Source organism: Lissotriton vulgaris, chromosome 5 (genome assembly GCF_964263255.1).
Source record: "Lissotriton vulgaris chromosome 5, aLisVul1.2, whole genome shotgun sequence".
NCBI classification, from domain to species: domain Eukaryota; kingdom Metazoa; phylum Chordata; class Amphibia; order Caudata; family Salamandridae; genus Lissotriton; species Lissotriton vulgaris.
Window position 1 is genome coordinate 1194836517 of NC_141693.1, and position 18059 is coordinate 1194854575.

The 18059-nt window shown below is 47.3% G+C and overlaps 1 protein-coding gene across 1 annotated transcript in view; it reads left to right on the top strand.

The window, feature by feature from the left end:
* Nucleotides 1–18059, top strand: part of LOC147712256 (disintegrin and metalloproteinase domain-containing protein 9-like) — a 1115055-nt gene that overhangs the window by 432769 nt on the left and 664227 nt on the right. Inside the window, exon 11 of the mRNA XM_086922984.1 lies at nucleotides 17729–17853. Within this exon, the coding sequence (XP_086779110.1) occupies nucleotides 17729–17853 (125 nt within the window). The remainder of the gene's footprint in view (nucleotides 1–17728; nucleotides 17854–18059) is intronic.

Here is an 18059-nt window from a genome sequence, read left to right on the forward strand (position 1 = left end):
AATCTATTTGATATCCCAGCTCTACAATGGCGAGTGCCCAATTGTCCTTTATGTAAGCTCTTCATTGGGGAAGAAACTTCTAAATTCCTCCTTATACTGGACTGTCCATATAGTTGAACTTTGAACCTTTTTTATTTCTGAGCCGTTTGCCTATGGTTGGGATTTCTCCGACATGGTGGCCCCCTATGCATGGGCCCAACCACTAAAGTGCACACTTGTTATCCAGAAGTTCTTGAGAGGGTATTCTGGGCAGAAAGGCTTTCCTTCCCTCTGAAGTCCTCAAAGACTTTTGTATCATGTCATTATGTTCCGGACCAAATATGTTTGTTCCCAGGGAGGGCAAACGATAAACCAGTGATCTTTGTCACTGATCAATCATGCACAGGTTTAGCCACAATAATCTTCTTCCTTCAATGGCTGCACCTGTCTCCTGAGCAGATGACTTGAGATCATCAAATCTTGAGTCAGATAACAAGTAATCCAAAAGTACCATCTTCACTAGAATTTGGGATTGGTCAATCCCCTTTTGTAAACATTTCAAACAAGGTCTGAAGCCCTTTCCCTCTCCTCTTCTAAGGGATCTGAACCCTCGGCCCTTCAGTCAGAACTGAGTAAAATTGCATCTTGGATGCAAAACAATTTACTCAAACTTAATGGAGATTAGACGGAAGTCATGATCCCAAGAAAAAATCACGACTTTTGGGGACTCCATCCCTGGCCCTCTGAAATGGGTATTTTTCCCCTGCCAGTACACCAAGTTCATGATCCGGGCTTCATCATTGACGACCGTCTCTCAATGAAACAACAAGCCAACAAGGTGGCCTCCCCATGTTTTTGTGTCCTGAAGTGGTTAAGAAAAATCTTATGGATTATTCCTCTCTCTAAACAGAAGACGTTGGTTCATACCCTGGTCACGTCTAGACTGGACTATAGTAACATCCTCTATCTGAGATCCAACAAAACCCCGATCCAAAGACTTCAGTTGGTGCAGAATGCAGCAGCTAGACTGCTATGTAATATACCTAAAACTGCCTGAGTCACTGATTACCTTTGCAATCTGCATTGGCTGAAGATTGAGAATCGAATCAAGTTCAAAGCAATTATGCTATATGTTCAAAATCAAAATGGGAGTGGCCCTGAAATATTTGCAATCTTTGGTACAACTCTACTTTCCCTCACGACCTTTGCGCTCTGCTCAGCAAAGTAGGTTCACTATCCCTAAAATCAAACTCTCCCGTATGCGGGGTCAGCCTTTTTCTTAACTAGGCCCCTCCCTATGGAATTCTATGCCTCTTTCTCTGCATGAGGAATCCATGTATGGTAGATTCCGTAGAAATCTGAAGACTAGTTTGTTTAAACTCTGATTCCCTTTTCGGCTCTTTTTCCCTACCGGTTGGTGCCGGGAAACCTCTTGGGGTAGCTGTGCGCCCTACAATTTCAGTTTAATAATAATAACAATGTTTATGCAGCATGGGCCACACTTGTCTCTGTTCTAAAAGTGAAATTTGATGCCCCTGAAAGCCTGGTCCCACCTTCATTTCATCTGCATTCGGAAGAGATGCTTCTTCCGAAGCCGAATAAGAGGATGACACCTTATTAGTAAAAATGGAATTTGCTTTGAAAAATGTGCGGAAACTGCTCCTCGAAGCCTCCCAGAAGATACGTCCTTGATAGGAATATTTGCAAATGTTTTGATATGCTGTAGCTGACATAATGTTTATGGTTGCACCAGTATCGACTATCGCAGTTGATGGCCATTCCCCAATGAGAACTTGGCATTGCGGCAGCCTCCCTTGAGTGTTTGACGCAGACCCCACAGTGAACACTGAGTGCACTGTGTGCTCTTCTTGATCATCGTCCATATCACTGCCTTGACCCTGCGACTCTGGGATCATATTCACTTGTAACTTCGCCGTCCTACCACTGTTAGAGCGACATACCTTCATTAAGTGATTCATATTTCCACAGGCCATGCATTTTTTTGCCCCTCACCGGGCACTCGGACGGGCGGTGTGAAGGTTCCCCGCAGAATCCACAGTAACGTGTTCTCTGGCCTCGTGGTGCCCTTATCTGCACTGTTGCGGTGCTGGGGAGGATTGCGTTGACTGGCTCTGTCTTGATGGGAGCCTGTAGCACAGCATCCATTGGAGCCGCCCTGGCATTCGATAGCTCCTTGGTTCGCCCCAGGGTAAGTATCTCTGCCAGCGACTTTCCTGATTCCTCCAGAATGCGCTCTCTCAGCCTCACAGATGCGCATCCCTGAAACACCTGACCTCGGATCTCTTAAGTCTCATCCTGAAATCCACAGGTACTGGCCAACTCCTTTAGCCTCGCATGAAAGGTGTCAAGCGACTCGTCTGGCAGTTGCCTTGCCTGCCGAAACACAAACCGCTCGTAGTTGCGGTTCCCCATAGGCTTAAAATGGGCATTGAGCAAAGCGATCAGTGTGAGATGAGTTTTGGGTGTGGCGTCTGCCACCGCCTTGGCTATCTTGGCGTCTTTCCCCCAAGGTGTAGCACCATGGACCTTTTCTGCACATCCTCTACTTTGGTTGCTTCAAAGAATAGGAGCACACGCTCCACCGACTCTCTCCACTTTGGGACTTGGGCAGATGGCGCCCCCCTCCACCATGAAAGGCTCAATGGCTGGTAAGTGTGCCATGACCGCTGTCTACCAAGTATTACTAGGCCACCCTCGGTGGAGCTGATCCCCTCACTGCTCTCAGCACTGTGTGTGGCACCGCAGGATGGCTACTCATAGTTGGTAGCGTGTATGTGTTTCAGCTACATCACTCAGTCGGGGACTCCGGGGGTGGAACCTAATTTGGTTAACTTTCTGAGGGACCTGCATCGGGATACAAAGGCCAACGTGAGGTACTCGCAGGACCTGATGGTATCCAGGGATTTTAGTGTTCATAGGGGTGTTAGGCAGGACTGTATTTTGCCCCCCTTTCTTTTTAATTTATATATCAATGATCTGGAGGAGTTCCTACTAAATACTGGTGCTGATTACCCTTATGTTGGCCATAAGGGTCTGCCTGTTTTACTATGTGCGGATGACGCTGTCCTCTTGGCTAGGACGGCAAGAAGTCTCCAAACACTATTAACCCCTTCGATGCTCATGACGGAACGGTTCCGTCATGAGCACGCCCGATGAGGTTAAGTGCTTTTTACAGTTTTATGGATGCCCGTGATTTCAATAACACCAAATCCTACACAATGCAGGTGGGGCAGCGTAACAAGACACCATACTCATTTAGGGTTAACAAGGAGAAGGTCCCCATGACTAGAACATTCTCTTATTTGGGAGTTCTATTCGAGGATCAGTTAAAATGGAGTCCATTACTCCAATGGAAAAGGGGTGAGATAACTCGGGCAAACGCCGCTATATTTAATTTTGCTAGGAAAATGGGCAAACGACCTACTGCTGCACTACTAAAGATCTACCAAGCAAAAAGTGTGGCAATAGGTAGCTACGGTAGTGAACTTTGGGGGTACGTGGCAGCTGACGATATCGTGGTGGCAGAGAACACCTTCTTGAAACAATTGTTGGGGGTTCCAAAGGGAACTTCCAACCTAATAGTGCACGAAGAAACTGGCACACCTTTTATTAGTGATACTCTGGCACTACGGCCACTAACCTTCTGGCTAAAATGCTGGCGTAACAAAGATCTGGTCTTAAACCACCTGCTTTTAAAGGAAGTATTGTCCATGGACTATATGTTAAAAATTCCCTGATTAAAATACTTAACAGACTGTTTTCTTGCATTGGGGCGTTTAGAACTCTTTTTAAATCCTGACTCGATTACACTTGCTGATGTAGAGTTTGTGAGAAAAACTTTCTCCCTTTCACAACAAATGAACCGCGAAGAGGTGGAACTAAATAAACACAGTGTCCGCAAATACGCCATGCTGAAAACGACACCTTTAATGGAGCCTTATCTATCATGGCCTATGTCGGGCTTTGAGCGGCACCTGTTTATCAGGTTCCGATTGGATTACTATCATTTTTTGTTAACTGTTCCAAGGGGCTCTCATAGAGCTCAAGTGCTACCATCCTGCGGCTGCGACAATGAGTCTCCGCAGGATTTGGTCAACCTTTAATTTGTTTGTCTCCTCTATGATGCACCCCGGAGGTTCTACCTAAAGCCACTTTTAAAAAATCTGAATTTTACTCAGGTCAGACCAGCTCTTTGCTACCTGCAATTGTTAAAACCTGGAAGCACTTTATTTTTGATCGGTTTCCTAAAATCAGCCCTAAAACTTAGAAACAGTAGGGAAAGTTAATTGTTCATAAAGGCTGCTAATATTATATCTGCTCAACAGTGATTGTTGTTATTAATGTACATTTTAACACTTGGGTATTTTATGATTGTATATCAAGTTTTTACTGTGTACTATTTATTAATTGTGTTATTGTGCTTTTATGTTTTTTTCCGCTATATACCATCCTGACTAGAGCCAACCTCATCGCTAATGTTGTGTTCCCTGTCGGGCACTACAGCCTCTTGTTGCAACGCTGGGCACACTCGAGAGCAGGGGAACTCGTGGTCGCGCTGCAGTGTGCGGTACGTGCTGGCCGCGTGGCTGAGGCCACTAGGAGAACACTGTCACACCAAGCGTTATGTAATTTGGTGCTCGTGTGTCTCGGCTCTGACACCAGACACACACACTTTTATTAACAAGTACCTACGCTACGCGGGCAAAACCATTCAGACCACGTAAGCGGGGAGAACTTAAGGCTCGCCCCTGCGGAAGCATGATCACATTAGTATAACCCTAAAACAAGTATTGTGATAGACGATACACAAAACTCTCCTGCACTTCCCCCGTATGTGCAACATTCTCAATGCTTAGCAGTCTCCAATATCACTTTAAATAAGAGTACACTCCGGCAAGGGTTCTTTTACATGAGCTACATATCAATCAAGACTCGTATCGCGGTAAGAGAGGCGAGCTGGTGTTGAAAACAGTGTGAAACATTGCCACAGCCTTTGCATTTGCCCTCGTGCACTGCCTGCAGCCAGGAGCACCGGGAATATCGGCATCCACTTGGCACATCCCCAAATGCCAAATGATGCTCCCTGCCCCAGCTCATCACAAAAGAAGGGAGAACGTCTGAGGATGTAGTCCTACTAGAATGCTGCTGGCTCAAGCAAGGTCTTGTAGGGTAAACATTATACATTATTAATCGTACCTTACACATGCAGGGCTGTCCCAAAGACAGAAAACTAGCGGGCCAGTGGGTTGGGGGTGGAGGGACGTATAAGATGCAAGAAAAATAGAGGAGAGACTATTCCTTTGTTGCAAGCTAAAACAGGAAAAAGACTTGCAAAAAAGATTTTCCTTGAGGGTGGGGCCACCTCATAATCTAAAATCTGGGATGGTGAGCACTGATGAACGGGTGATAATAATTTACCTCCGGCCCCTCCATGTGATCATCAGCAAGCACAGCTCTTGTTGATCAAGTCCATGCCAGCAATACTGAACTTTGCCTACACCAGAAAGATGGATGTAGTTCAGGCATTCATACCGTAGAATGTGCTCCCTGTTAAAAAACTCTGCAGGATAAATCCCGTCCTCATAAAATGAAATGTAGAGGCACTTGTTCTAACACCGGCACCATTAGATTCTCAATAAGGTCATGCCTAAATTAATTTCAATTTATGGCGCATATCTATGAAAACCTATTCACTCACTCATACTGACACACTTAGCTAAGCTTCCTTTAACTATTGCATACACTATATGGAATAAGCTACTTACCAGTATGCATCTTTTCTTGGCATGTAGGGCTGCTGACATTCATATCTGTGCATAGATCGCTGCCTAGTGTTGGGTCGGGATGATTGCACATTGTTGTCCTGGAAGAGTCTTCGAAGTATCACGAGATAGGTGGCTCCTCCCCGGACTACAGTGCGCATGGGCATCCTATCCATCCTCAGATTGTTTTTCGCCATTGTGGCAGGGATGGAGTATGATACAGAAAGTTTTTGGCCACTATAGGTGTGGCAGGGTATACTCAGACATGAGTCCCTTTCTCACTGCACCATCAGGATTCAAGCAAGCCGGGCCGAAGACGGCTGAAATGCCAGAAACCGGTCCCCGGTAGCTTGTCTCCTTTCTGGTGAAGAATTGGCTTGGTAGTTTAGTCTGCCCTGTTCCCATGATGCACTGGGCCAGGGACAGACTGATTTGCATATAGCCAGGTTCTGAGCTGGGATGGTGCAGTGAGATAAATAACGGTGATGGATCAAGCCCTGATCTTTGTACTGGGTAAGAGTGGTCTGCTTAATTCAGACACTCTGTTCATCACCACCCCCTTTTCTGAATCGTTTTTGGCCACTATAGGTGTGGCAGGGTATACTCAGACATGAGTCCCTTTCTCACTGCACCATCAGGATTCAAGCAAGCCGGGCCGAAGACGGCTGAAATGCCAGAAACCGGTCCCCGGTAGCTTGTCTCCTTTCTGGTGAAGAATTGGCTTGGTAGTTTAGTCTGCCCTGTTCCCATGATGCACTGGGCCAGGGACAGACTTATTTGCATATAGCCAGGTTCTGAGCTGGGATGGTGCGGTGAGATAAATAACGGTGATGGATCAAGCCCTGATCTTTGGACTGGGTAAGAGTGGTCTGCTTAATTCAGACACTCTGTTCATCACCACCCCCTTTTCGGAATCGTTTTTGGCCACTATAGGTGTGGCAGGGTATACTCAGACATGATTCCCTTTCTCACTGCACCATCAGGATTCAAGCAAGCCGGGCCGAAGACGGCTGAAATGCCAGAAACCGGTCCCCGGTAGCTTGTCTCCTTTCTGGTGAAGAATTGGCTTGGTAGTTTAGTCTGCCCTGTTCCCATGATGCACTGGGCCAGGGACAGACTGATTTGCATATAGCCAGGTTCTGAGCTGGGATGGTGCAGTGAGATAAATAACGGTGATGGATCAAGCCCTGATCTTTGGACTGGGTAAGAGTGGTGTGCTTAATTCAGACACTCTGTTCATCACCACCCCCTTTTCTGAATCGTTTTTGGCCACTATAGGTGTGGCAGGGTATACTCAGACATGAGTCCCTTTCTCACTGCTCCATCAGGATTCAAGCAAGACGGCTGAAATGCCAGAAACCGGTCCCCGGTAGCTTGTCTCCTTCCTGGTGAAGAATTGGCTTGGCAAATCAAATCAAGCTTTATTCGGTTTTTAAGTTTAAAACCATAAAAGCAGCAGAGAAAAAATAAAATACATGCATATATAAAAGGCACAATAATTAATTGCAGGTTTAAAAAAGGGAAAATAAATTAGACCATTTAAAACAAACTAGAATCAGTCTTGTGCAGAATAAAAGCGCATGGTACACAGGAACCCCCTTTCAACGGATTTTATAGTTCAATACTCTGGCACCAGGATAAAAGTCAAACAAGTCACAGATACAAATAGGGCCATCTCCAGTTTTGGGCTGAGAGGATCTTAGGTAGGGGACAATGTTCCTGTGTTTGAATTTAATTAAAATCAGATCTCCTGGACAGTTTTTGGGCAACGTACCCAACCATCCTACCCTCCTGACGCTTACAATTCCGCCATCTAGGTCAGGTGGCAGCGGTCTATTGTTATTGAGCCAGAAGATGGCTTTGTTCAGCAGGTCCTGGTTTGTTTCAAATTTGCCCTGTCTAAGCTCTGGCACCCCAGAGAGAACAGTCACATAGGGGGCGGCTTCAGGGGGTAGGTTGATTCGATGCCTTCTTTCATGAGGAATCCTAGGTGCTATTAAAGAGTTAGAAGTAATATTACATCTTTTTGGGATGGGTTTGCTAGTAGAGGGATCAATTGGTGGTGCTTTTCTGTGTTCTGTAGACTTAGGTTTCTCATGGTTGGTGGAGGGCGTATAACATAAAGGAGAAGCAGTGTTTACATTTGATGGATTAATCCTTTGTACTATTTTTTCCACGCTGGACAACCTTTCTCCCAGGTCCTGAATTTTTGTGACCAGGGGTGATAGGGCCGCGTTCAGCAATCGTTCAATGTGGGCCAGTAGGGTGGATTGGAAGGGGGAAACAGAATCATTTGATGTGGCCCCCACCTTCTGTGGCGTTGAAACTGTTGAAATAGCGGGGGTGATGAGGGGCTACAGGACGTTTGATCAACATTAGCTGGAATCTCCTCAATGTTCATTTTGGTGATTAGGGCCTGGGGCAGCGTGTTAGCTTGAGTGGGAATCATTACAGGCAATAAAGGTAGTTCCTGGGGAGTGCGGTTTATAAGGTCAGTATTTCTGCCAGATGTGGGTGGAGTTGATATGATAGGGGCGTAGTTTGTGCCACACAAGGCATTCAGGTCCTCCCAGAAAGACATATTTTTAGGACTGCAAGAGCTCCAAAATAGACACTGGACGGGTCAGGGACAAATGACAATTGGAAGCAAAAGGGTTAGTTGTTTTCTGTACCTGCTTCTATGATGGGGCCAAGTGGGGTGGTCCGTCCCGTCCTCCCGGGTCCTCTGAGGGCCACAGAGGGCCCGCCCTTTGCCCGGGCTTAGCCCGGCGCCCGCCCGCGCACGCGTCCAGCGGGGCCGGAGATGAGGGCTGACTTAAATAGGCTCCGGTAGCAAGGGGGTGTGGCCGCCGCCTCCCGAGTCCTCCCGCTGGCTGCAGGTGCGTCCTTGCACTTCTGTGTGCTCACGCTGCGCCTCCCGCTAAGCGGGAGACGCGAGGTCTGTTTTCTTTTCCCCCGGTAGCAAGGGGGTGTGGCCGCCGCCTCCCGAGTCCTCCCGCTGGCTGCAGGTGCGTCCTTGCACTTCTGTGTGCTCACGCTGCGCCTCCCGCGAAGCGGGAGACGCGAGGTCTGTTTTCTTTTCCCCCGGTAGCAAGGGGATGTGGCCGCCGCCTCCCGAGTCCTCCCGCTGGCTGCAGGTGCGTCCTTGCACTTCTGTGTGCTCACGCTGCGCCTCCAGCGAAGCGGGAGACGCGAGGTCTGTTTTCTTTTTCCCCGGTAGCAAGGGGGTGTGGCCGCCGCCTCCCGAGTCCTCCCGCTGGCTGCAGGCTGCAGGTGCGTCCTTGCACTTCTGTGTGCTCACGCTGCGCCTCCCCTTGGCTTGGTAGTTTAGTCTGCCCTGTTCCCATGATGCACTGGGCCAGGGACAGACTGATTTGCATATAGCTAGGTTCTGAGCTGGGATGGTGCAGTGAGATAAATAACGGTGATGGATCAAGCCCTGATCTTTGGACTGGGTAAGAGTGGTCTGCTTAATTCAGACACTCTGTTCATCACCACCCCCTTTTCTGAATCGTTTTTGGCCACTATAGGTGTGGCAGGGTATACTCAGACATGAGTCCCTTTCTCACTGCACCATCAGGATTCAAGCAAGCCGGGCCGAAGACGGCTGAAATGCCAGAAACCGGTCCCCGGTAGCTTGTCTCCTTTCTGGTGAAGAATTGGCTTGGTAGTTTAGTCTGCCCTGTTCCCATGATGCACTGGGCCAGGGACAGACTGATTTGCATATAGCCAGGTTCTGAGCTGGGATGCTGCAGTGAGATAAATAACGGTGATGGATCAAGCCCTGATCTTTGGACTGGGTAAGAGTGGTCTGCTTAATTCAGACACTCTGTTCATCACCACCCCCTTTTCTGAATCGACATTCATATCTGTGCATAGATCGCTGCCTAGTGTTGGGTCGGGATGATTGCACATTGTTGTCCTGGCAGAGTCTTCGAAGTATCACGAGATAGGTGGCTCCTCCCCCGGACTACAGTGCGCATGGGCATCCTATCCATCCTCAGATTGTTTTTCGCCATTGTGGCAGGGATGGAGTATGATACAGAAAGTGATGTCCATGCTAAGCATAATTCTGAGTGCTACAGCTGCGACAGGCACCGGGTAGGAGGGAGGGCGATATGAATGTCAGGAGCCCTACATGCCAAGAACAGATGCATACTGGTAAGTAGCATATTCCGTTCGAGGCATGTGGGCTGCTGAATTCATATCTGTGCATAGAATGTATAGCAGTGTCCCTCTTAGCGGTGGTTGCCCGTGCCAGCTGCAGCAGCCTGAAAAAGAGTTCTGAGTACAGCCTGTCCTAGAGCTGCTTGCTGTTTGGAGTGTACATCTACGCAGTAGTGTTTGGTAAATGTATGTATGGTAGTCCACGTGGCTGCTCTACATATGTCTTCTAGAGGAATGTTTCCTAGGAAAGCCATGGATGCCCCTAACTTGCGTGTGGCTTGGGGGAACTGTTAATGTGCGTTTAGCCTTTTGATAACAAATTTGTATGCACTTAACAATCCATCTGGCTATATGACAAAACAGATCTAACGGTGGTCCCTACCTCTTGAAGCACCTAATCTCCAATCACCCTTCTAGATTTCTAGTTCGTCCCTAAAATAAAGATAGGGAATCGTGTGCACACTGAGTAGCACCCACCGTCCCGGTGCCTAATCCCTAAGGAATTCAAACTTGGTTTCAACAGCAGCTAAGGTGCACCACAAGCAATAATGTCCAAATTAATATTACAATAAGTTGAAAACGATGATTTTCATTTTATGGATTTTCAATCTTTATTCAGCAAAATTGGAGTACCACACAGCCGACGCGTTTCGTCCCACGCAGGGGACTTCTTCAGGGCTTGTTATAATTAAAGCTGACCTCCCAATGGATGTGACCGGTGTTCTGTAGAGCGATATTCATAAGGCCTCAATTGTCTTAAAGTTTATATATAACTATAGCATGAACTCATATTCAGGGCGTCATCTTGGCTTGAGAGGCGGTCACTGGCTAACTTTTTTCACCAGTCACAAGGTGGAGAACAAAATATAGTGGTCTCTATAAAACTTGATTTATGTCCTTGGTCGTAATTACCGCTTTGAGAATATTATAGGAACATGGTATGTCTCCAAATACACAATGATTCTGTATTTTATTTTTATAGAACCAGTCTTAGTAGAGCTTTTCCATGGATAACAGATGGGAAACTTCCGTCTGAAACCTGATAAGTCTTCCGACCAAGGACATAAATCAAGTTTTAAAGAGACCACTATATTTTGTTCTCCACCTTGTGACTGGTGAAAAAAGTTAGCCAGTGAACGCCTCTCAAGCCAAGATGACGCCCTGAATATGTATCCATCTGGCTATACCTGATTTGGAAATGGATTTGCCTTTGTATTGTGGTGAGAAGGCAACAAACAGTTGATTAGTTTTCCTGAAAGGTTTTGTCCTGTCTATATAGTACAGGAGAGCTCTCTTAACGTCTAGGGTATGTAGAGCTCTTTCTGCCACTGAATCTGGATTTGGGAAGAACACTGGCAGTTCGATAGTTTGATTGATGTGAAATTGTGATATTACTTTTGGCAGAAATTTAGGGTTTTTACGCAGTACTACTCTATTTGCATGAATGGCTCCTGAATAGTGAGGGCTTGCAGCTCACTAACCCTTCTGAGTGAAGTAATTGCCACTAGGAAAGCCACTTTCCACGTTAGGAACTGAATCTCACATGAGTGTAGAGGTTCAAAAGGTGGTCCCATCAGTCTGGTTAGAACAACGTTTAAGTTCCATACAGGTGAAGGTGGGTGTCTTGGAGGAATCACGCATTTGAGTCCTTCCATAAAAGCTTTAATAGCCGGTACCCTGAAGAGGGAAAGGTATTGCCTGTTCTGAAGATAAGCTGCCACTGCAGCTAAGTGTATACGGATGGAGCTATAGGCTAGATTGCATCTATGCAAGTGTAACAGGTAACATATGATGTTTTGGGTAGATGCATCCAGCGGATTTATGTCATTATTGGTACAATATATGACAAACCGTTTCCATTTTGCCGCATAGCAAGCTCTGGTTGTAGGTCTCCTTGCCTCCTTGATAATACTCATACAGTCAGGAGGTAAGTTCAGATAACCAAACTCTATGACTTCAGGAGCCAGATCCCAAGGTTCAACTGTTGCGGATCTGGGTGCTGAATGTCTCCATGGCTCTGCGTTAAAAGACTGGGTGTTAACCGCAGCATTTGATGAGGCACCACGGAAAGGTCTAGGAACGTGGTGTACCATGGTTGCCTCGCCCACGTTGGAGCAACTAGGATGAGTGTCATGGAGTGTTGTTGTAGTTTGCGTGCCACTAGTGGTATGAGTGGGGCTGGGGGAAAAGCGTACGCAAATCTGCCTGACCAGTTCATCCATATCGCATTGCCCTGAGACTGCAGATGTGGAAACCTGGCGGCAAAGCTTTGGCATTTTGTGTTCTCCCTTGTGGCGAACAGGTCTGTCTCTGGGTGACCCCACTGCTGGAAGTACGGGTGCAGTACTGAGGGATGAATTCCCCACTCGTGCATTTGGTGGCTGTGTCTGCTGAGCAGATCCGCCATCTGGTTGTCCCTGCCCGGGAGGTGCTCCGCCATGAGGAAGATGTTCCTCTGAATGGCCTACTTCCACATGCTTTGCGCTAGATGTGACAGCTGTGGAGAGTGTGTCCCTCCCTGCTTCTGAATGTAGTACATGGCACTCATGTTGTCCGTCCGGATCAACACAACTTTGTTGCACAAGGTGTACTTTGAAGGCCTTCATTGCCATGAAGATTGCCATCAGTTCCAGCAGGTTGATATGCATTCTTCTCTGCTCTGTCGTCCATAGTCCCTGCACCGTGTAATGGAGGACATGTGCTCCCCAGCCCAGGAGAGATGCGTCCGTCGCCAGCACTATTTGTGGTACAGGCTCTTGGAACAGTCGCCCCCTGCAAAGGTTTTGTGGGTTCCACCAATGCAGAGAGTGGTATGCGCGACCGGTCACCAACACTAGGTCTTTCAACTGTCCTTGAGCCTGGTTCCACTGCCGTGCTAAGCATTCCTGAAGCGGACGCATGTGTAGCCTCTCGTGAGGGACTATGAAGATGCAGGGGGCCATCATGCCTATCAACTGCATAAACACCCGTGCTGGGAGCGAGTGTTGGGGCCTGAATTCTGAATCAGCAACTGAATACCACTGATTCTTGCTGAGTTTGGCTGTGCTTTTGCTACCTGAGTGTCTATAGTCGCTCCTAGGTACTGTTGTACGTGAGCGGGTTGGAGATGAGACTTTGCGTAGTTTAGTGAGAATCCGAGGCTGTGTAGGAGGTGAATAGTGCGCGACATGTGACTGGCACATTGCTGGGCCGACTTTGCCTGTACGAGCCAGTCGTCCAGATAGGGGTAGACGTGGACATGGTTTCTTCTTAGGTGCGCCGCTACCGTCGCCAAGCATTTGGTAAATACCCTGGTTGCTGTTGTCACCCCAAAGGGTAGGACCTTGAACTGATAGTGCTGGTTTTGTATGGTGAACCTGAGATACTTCCTGTGTGCAGGATGTATCGGTATGTGGAAGTACGCGTCCTTTAGGTCTAGCGTTGCGAGGAAATCTCCCTGACTGAGCAATGGTAGAACCTGCTGTAAAGTGAGCATGTGAAAATGTTCTGACAAGATGTATTGGTTTAGGGGCCTGAGGTCTAGAATTGGCCTGAGGGACCCGTCCTTTTTGGGGATTAGGAAGTAAAGTGAGTATACTCCTGTACCTTGTTCCTGTATAGGAACGAGTTCTATGGCCCCTTTTTGCAGCATACTGATTACCTCTTGCTGCAATAAGTCTATGTGCTCTGCTGACATAGGACGGTGTTTTGGGGGTATGTTGGGTGGAGTGGAGGTTAGTTCTAGACAATAGCCATACTGAATAAGTTGTCTCACCCACCTGTCTGTGGTAATGCTCTCCCAGACTGGCAGGAATTGTTGTAATCGCCCCCCGACCGGTATGGTCTGGGGGCAGTGACAAGGCGTCACTGTTTAGTATTGGTGGAGGATCTGGTGTTGTTACTCCCCCGTCCTCTGCCCATGCTTCTGTTTCCACGGTAGCCACCTCTATTGTTCTTATTGTAGGTGGTTTGCGTGTTGCTTTTATTGTACGTGGACTGTTGTGATGCCTGGCCTCGTGTAGCTCCTCTGTTACTGGAGCGACGAAAGGAACCTCCTCTAAACTGTTGGGACTGGAGGGCACCCATGGATTTGGCCGTGTCAGTGTCTTTTTTAATCTTTTCTAAGATTGTGTCCACATCAGGACCAAAAAGAAAATCTGTGTTCACAGGCTGGTTCAGTAACGTGGTCTGGATTTCAGGTTTGAATCCTGAGATACGCAACCAAGCATGCCTCCTAAGCGTGACGCTTGTGTTGATGGCTCTTGCTGCAGTGTCTGCTACATCTAGTGCACACTTAATAGATGCGTTGGTAATGAGTTTATCCTCCTGTATTAGCATCTCTGCTCCTTCCTTGTAGGGTTCTGGCAAATGTTGTAGCAGTTGCTCTAGAGTGTCATAATGTGCCCTATCATATCTGGCTAATAGGGCCTGTGTATTTGAAATCCTCCAGATATTAGCTGCTTGAGCAGCCACCCTTTTCCCAGAAGCTTCCAGCACTTTAGATTCTTTGTCTGGAGGAGGAGCATCACCCGTAGTCTGTGAATTGGCACGCTTATGGGCATTGGAGACCACTAATGAGTCTAGCGGCAGCTGTCCCCTAATATATGTAGGGTCCACAGGCGCCGGTCTGTATTTTCTTTCAATCCTGGGGTTAATAACCCTTGCTCTAGTGGTGTCTTTAAAGATGTCCCCAGCATGTTTAAGTACACCCTTTAGCATTGGTAATGTTTTACTGATTTTTCTGCAGAGGAGAAAGTGTCAAACAGGAAAACCTCATCCACAGGGTCGGCATGCATGTCCACATTATGATTATAGGCCGCCCTTTCAATCAGAGCGTTGAACGCAGCTGTATCCTCCGTTGGTGAAGTTTTCACTGGATAAGAGGGAGTATCAGGAATAGCTTGTGATTCTGCCTGGTCAGCAGGGTCTGCCCAGGCTTGAGTCTGTTCATCCTGATCAGCGTCCATAGGATAATGATATTGTTCCTCCTCATCATAAACAATATCCTCTGTAGTGGGTGAGTATGCCGAAGCGTCCTGGCTATAGTACACCACAGATTCAAAAAGGACAGGTGAAGTTGCCGAAACCTTTTTCTTTTTGAGTGGAATTTTGTAAGATTCCAAAGTATTGTCAGATCTGATTTTCCTCTGATAAATAGTGAGTTTACCAGATTCTGAGTCTATGTGTAACTTGGATTGGTTATCATAAGAGGGCTCCTGGTACAGAATGTCCTCCTCCAAAGGATGGCTCCGTTTTCCCAATGACACTTGTTTATGGGTTTCGACCCTAGGCGTCGGATCGAGCACCTTGGGGCGCGCAGTTGGTGGTAGTCCGAACTTTATTGGTGTGTCTTTAGGGAGGCCGCCCTTTTTCGGCGCCGGCGTCGATGTAGGCCCCACCGACTTTGCCTTTTCGCCAGCAGTCTTTTGGGCGTGCGCCGTCTTGGAGGCGCCCCCTTTTGCCTTGACTCGACGTCCTTCGAGGCGCTTGTAGGGATGGACCTGAGGCCTTTGACCAGCTGTGGCCTTTCGATCTGATGCTTTGGATCGAGCGCCTTTTGAGCCTTGAGTCCCTTGTCGATGTCGCTGTCCATGGACTTCGACGTCTTCGGTTCGACGTGCTTGGATTTAATGGCGGCCTTTAGCGCCCCGATCTTTGGTTCGACACTCTTTGCTTTCGGCCCCACAGGGGCGTCGACACCAGATTTTTTCGTCGACTCCGATGGGTTCGAGGCTTTCGACCCGAGGACTGTTTGTAGCACTTTCGGTTTCACTATGTGCTCGCTAACTTTCGGTTTCGCTTTTAGTAATGGAACCGATGGCTCATGTATTGTTTTCTTAGCCGGGCCTTGACGCGGGGCTATAGAACGTTCTTCGCGATCTCGGCTAAGGCCTTCCGGCGATGCCTCGACCTGAGCCTTTTGAAGTCCTTGAGTGTCTGTTTTGGGCCCAGTACCCACTGTTGGGTCTGGTTCATCGCTTGAGTCGTCATCAACGGCTACGATGGGGGATACGTCGTCCCTTACCTCGACGACATGTTCTAAATCGACGTTGTCTTCGTCTTCTTCATAATAGTCGGCGCGATGCTCCGAACTGGGATCCGACTGCTGTTCCGGATCCTCCGCGTCGACGATCTCATCGTCGTCCTCATAGAATATGTTCACCGGGTCGGGCGCTGGTTTCCACATTGTTTGCCTCGCTGCGCGTTGGAGTCTAAGCGTTTTCTTCGACCTGAATCGAGCACAGGCTAGACAGTTGTTCTCGTCGTGCTCCGGTGATAAACACTTGTTGCACACCGGGTGTACATCGATGTGCGGGTACTTGGAGTTACAAAGGGGGCATCGTTTGAACGGGCTCTGTTCCATCGACGATCAGGCCTCCGGTGTCGAAAAGGCCAGGCGGCACTTCTCGACGTCCTGCTCAGGAAAACTGGAACAAGAACTCGGCACCGATCGAAACAATACCGACAACCCCGAAGGCCTTTTGGCCTTATAGAAGTTTCCGAACTTGAGTAAAGAAAGGTACATCCGAACCCAATAGCGGAAAAAAACAATCTGAGGATGGATAGGATGCCCATGCGCACTGTAGTCCGGGGGAGGAGCCACCTATCTTGTGATACTTCGAAGACTCTTCCAGGACAACAATGTGCAATCATCCTGACCCAACACTAGGCGGCGATCTATGCACAGATATGAATTCAGCAGCCCACATGCCTCGAACCTAAATGCCCCATGTGGATCTCATAACACTTCCTCATCCATCTTTAAACCCATTAATGACTATCCAAAATCGCCCCAGTCATATCTTAATGCTCTGTTCTATCTCTAAAAACCTCTCCTCAAATATATCCACGTTTTTAACTGACCAGTTCTCTAGCAATTCAAAATCCATTCATAACTATCTGAAAAAAATGAACAAATCTCCCTGTTTACCCGTGGTATTTTACCACCTATCCACCCCTGTAATGATGTGAGTCGGGCTTCCCCTCAACTATATGTAAACTCTCTAACCCTATATTGTAGGATTGACAACAATATGTAAACGGATGCTGCCTAGCTTTAATTTTCTGATAACAGTTGGCAGACATCTTTAAATCTCTCCCTCATCATATGTAATCTTCCCCAAACTCTCTCAAACTCTTGCACAACAAATTGTAGGCTTCTTCCCACCAGTAAGTGTATTCCTTCCTAAGCTTATGTATACTCCTCCAGAAAATACAGGAAAACTGTTCCCCTGCCATTTGTAAATTTATCTGCCACCATCCCTGAAAGCCTGTTCAAACAACCTCTCCTCAGCTGAGTGTAAACTAATCCTAAAGAAATTTGAACTCCCCCTTAGCTATGTCCACCTCCCAACTACGGTCCTCTTATTCCTCATTTTGACATGGAAAACTCGGAATCGTATGTTTTCACCTCTATCCTCGTATTGTGGATATTTATCGGCTACAGCAAATACCTACCCCCATCGAGCTCCCTTTTAATTAGGACCTTGTGTGTGAACTCTTCTCCAAAGATCAGTGACTGACTTCTACATAATGCACATAATGCTTGGTAATCATGTGGTACCTCTTCAGTAAAATGTAAACTTCTTCCAAGGTATATAAAAATGTCTCTTCAACCGTTTAGAAACTCCTCATGAAACTTCTGTAAACTCTTCTTCCACCACCTAAATGTATATTCCATTAAACATCCGTAAGCTCCTCCTGAACCTAATGTAAATACCCTCCAACAGCAACTTTCTGTTTTCTGAGGTTTTATCTTCAACCTTTATTGTATAACTGGTGGTGTTCTCCTCTAACTCAAATTTTGTTTATTCTCATAGTTCAATGATGGCAGCACACCAGTATCGCAAGCCACCATTGTTGCTCATGAACTTGGACATAACCTCGGGATGTCGCACGATGATGAACGATGTGGAAACTCATATATTATGTACAGCACAGACATGTGAGTAGCCTGGAGGTGGTCAGTGGTTATGGAAAACAACTTAACATGTTAGATAGGTTCAAAGTGATAGGGTTGGTTTGTCCAATAAATGTGCATTACTGTGGATATTAGGACCAGCCAAATGTGTATTGACAATACGGATGTTGACTGTTGATAACCAGCGGTGAATCCTGCATGGAGTGTGCGTGAGACCAGTGGTTTTGCTT